General features: G+C 50.7%; 1 protein-coding gene across 1 annotated transcript; it reads left to right on the top strand.

Annotated features, from left to right (window-relative positions):
• Positions 1–349: 349 nt before the first annotated feature.
• sp8b (sp8 transcription factor b) lies at positions 350–2,157 on the top strand. Its single transcript, XM_062422795.1, has 2 exons — positions 350–370; positions 820–2,157. Exons 1-2 carry the CDS (start codon positions 350–352, stop codon positions 2,155–2,157), a joined length of 1,359 nt encoding a protein of 452 aa, XP_062278779.1.
• Positions 2,158–2,567: the final 410 nt, after the last annotated feature.

Genomic DNA, 2,567 nt, shown 5'->3' on the forward strand with positions numbered 1-2,567 from the left:
GGCCCCCTAATTCCTCCTTCCTAATTCACTCTCATTTAACTTTACCTTCCTTCCGCTGTCTTTTATTATTATGGAGGGGGCGGTGGGTGGGTGGATGGTAAGGTGGGGGGTGGAGATGGAGGGGGGGTTGAGGCGCTCTATTGATGACCTCACGGTAGTATGTGGCAGTGCGGCAGGACGCAGCCGCTGATTGGTCGCCCGTGTCACAGCGGCACTTCAAAGCCGGAGAGGAGCCTACAATTGTGGAAGAATGGGCGGAACACATCATTGTATTGCACACCTCTAAAAAAACAGTGCTCTGATTCATAAATATAAAAAGATCCTCTGAGGAGGGCAGTGTTTTTGTGTGATGGCAACTTCACTTCTAGGGGTGAGTCTAAAAAGGACTTTCTTACTGGTTTAATTAGTTCTTGTCATTGTCCGGCAGAGGGGGATTAAACTTACATCGGGGTCGCAAAGTAGCAGCAAAGGCAGTGCGTTGGATATATTTTCAGCAAGCGGTTCGTATGAGAAAGCTGAAGCTCTGTAGACGGGATAGAAGTTTGTACTGGTGCTCAAAACACGCATGTTTCCCTTGGTGTCCTGTGTGGCATGCATGTGTAAACGCTGTCTGTCGCATTTGTCTGCTTTCAGTTTGTCCAGGTAGGAAGTTGATAATACTGCTGTAATTTACAAACTTACAAAAAATAATGTGGGAAAACAATTTACTACTGTGAATTTCTCTTTCTAGTTGAACTGCATGTTAAAAACCCTGTGCGTAATGAACCTGTTAAACTTGTTTGACTGACCAGTCACTTACAGCCTTTCTTGTCTTTTCAGGAGGAGCCGAGGTTAGGATCGACTCCTTTAGCCATGTTAGCTGCAACATGTAACAAAATAGGGAGTCCGAGCCCTTCACCGTCCACAGTTTCGGATAATTCCTCGTCATTTGGGAAAGGTTTCCACCCGTGGAAAAGAGCCGCTGCGAGCAGCTGTAGCCTGGGATCGGGCCTGTCCGGCTTCGGGGTGTCCCGTAATGGATCCGGCATCTCGGACTCTTTCGGCACCAACAGCTCCCCCGGATCCAGTGCTTTTTCCCTCACGTCTGGTACCTCATCTAGTTCACACTTTGGAAACGATTATTCTGTTTTCCAAGCCTCGGTTTCGAACAGCTCCCAAGAGTCCAGCCACCAGCCGGTTTTCATCTCAAAGGTGCACACCTCAGTGGACAGTTTACAGGGCATCTATCCCAGGATGAGCGTTGCGCATCCCTACGAGTCCTGGTTCAAATCGTCTCATCCCGGTATCCCCACAGGAGACGTTGGAACCACTGGAGCCTCTGCGTGGTGGGATGTGGGAGCGGGATGGATTGATGTTCAAAACCCTAATGGAGCAGCACTACAAACGTCCTTACATTCCGGTGGACTCCAGACTTCCTTGCACTCTCCTCTTGGCGGATATAATTCTGATTACTCGAGTTTAAGTCACTCTGCGTTCAGTACAAGCCCCTCTCCACACCTGTTGACAACCGGCCAGCACCTGATGGACGGCTTCAAACCGGTGTTATCCTCTTATCCGGACACAAGCCCCTCTCCATTAACCGGGGCAGGGGGGACTATGCTCTCCGGGGGTCCTCCTACATCTTTAGCGGGGTCCCCGAGGTCATCAGCCCGGCGGTACTCGGGCAGAGCCACCTGCGACTGTCCAAACTGCCAGGAGGCGGAGAGACTGGGACCGGCGGGCGCCAGCCTCCGGAGAAAAGGTCTCCACAGCTGTCACATCCCCGGCTGTGGGAAGGTTTACGGGAAAACGTCGCACCTAAAGGCGCATTTGAGGTGGCACACCGGCGAGAGACCGTTTGTGTGCAACTGGCTCTTTTGCGGGAAGAGGTTCACGCGTTCCGACGAGCTCCAGCGACATTTACGCACACACACCGGGGAGAAAAGATTCGCCTGTCCGGTGTGCAACAAGAGATTTATGCGTAGCGATCACCTGAGTAAACACGTAAAAACTCACAGCGCCGGGGGATCCGCCGGCTCTGGCTCCGGGGGCAGCGGAGGAAAGAGGGGGAGTGATACCGACAGCGAGCACAGCGCACCGGGAAGCCCTCCGTGCCATTCCCCCGACCTGTTGCACCCACCTGAGTCCACCCAGGGAGTAGGCATGAACGGCCTCTAATTGGCTCAGTGAAGCTAAAACTGTGAACAACAACAGCAAAGTGTTGTGAGGGAATTGTCCGGTGAGGACATGAAAGTGGACATACTTCAGTGTATGCGCAATGCTTCATCACGAGTGTTGTCATTTAATGAGAAAATAGGCCTGTAGGCTACATTTCTTTGACTTTTTCAAGTGTTTAAGACTACTAATTGCATAATTTCATAGTTGTACCATCAGAAACCTCTCATTAATACATCTGCGGTGTGAACGTGTAATCAAGTTATTGTGGGCACACTGGAACCGGGCAAACTTTTTTGCAGCCTGATCCCGAATACCCTTAATGTTTTATTTCCCAGGGTATCACACGTAAAAGATAGTGAACACTGCTGTGAAAAATTAGGGCCTGAAAAGTTGTGCTACTGCTGTCATAC

The sequence above is a fragment of the Scomber scombrus genome, chromosome 7 (genome assembly GCF_963691925.1).
Source record: "Scomber scombrus chromosome 7, fScoSco1.1, whole genome shotgun sequence".
In the NCBI taxonomy this organism is placed as follows: Eukaryota; Metazoa; Chordata; class Actinopteri; order Scombriformes; family Scombridae; genus Scomber; species Scomber scombrus.

What these genes read in the sequence shown, in the direction of transcription:
- sp8b (XM_062422795.1), top strand. Translation starts at nt 350, where the DNA reads ATGGCAACTTCACTTCTAGGG. An exon ending in TGGCAACTTCACTTCTAGGG is followed by an intron (nt 371 to 819) that starts GTGAGTCTAAAA and finishes TTGTCTTTTCAG; the next exon opens with GAGGAGCCGAGGTTAGGATC.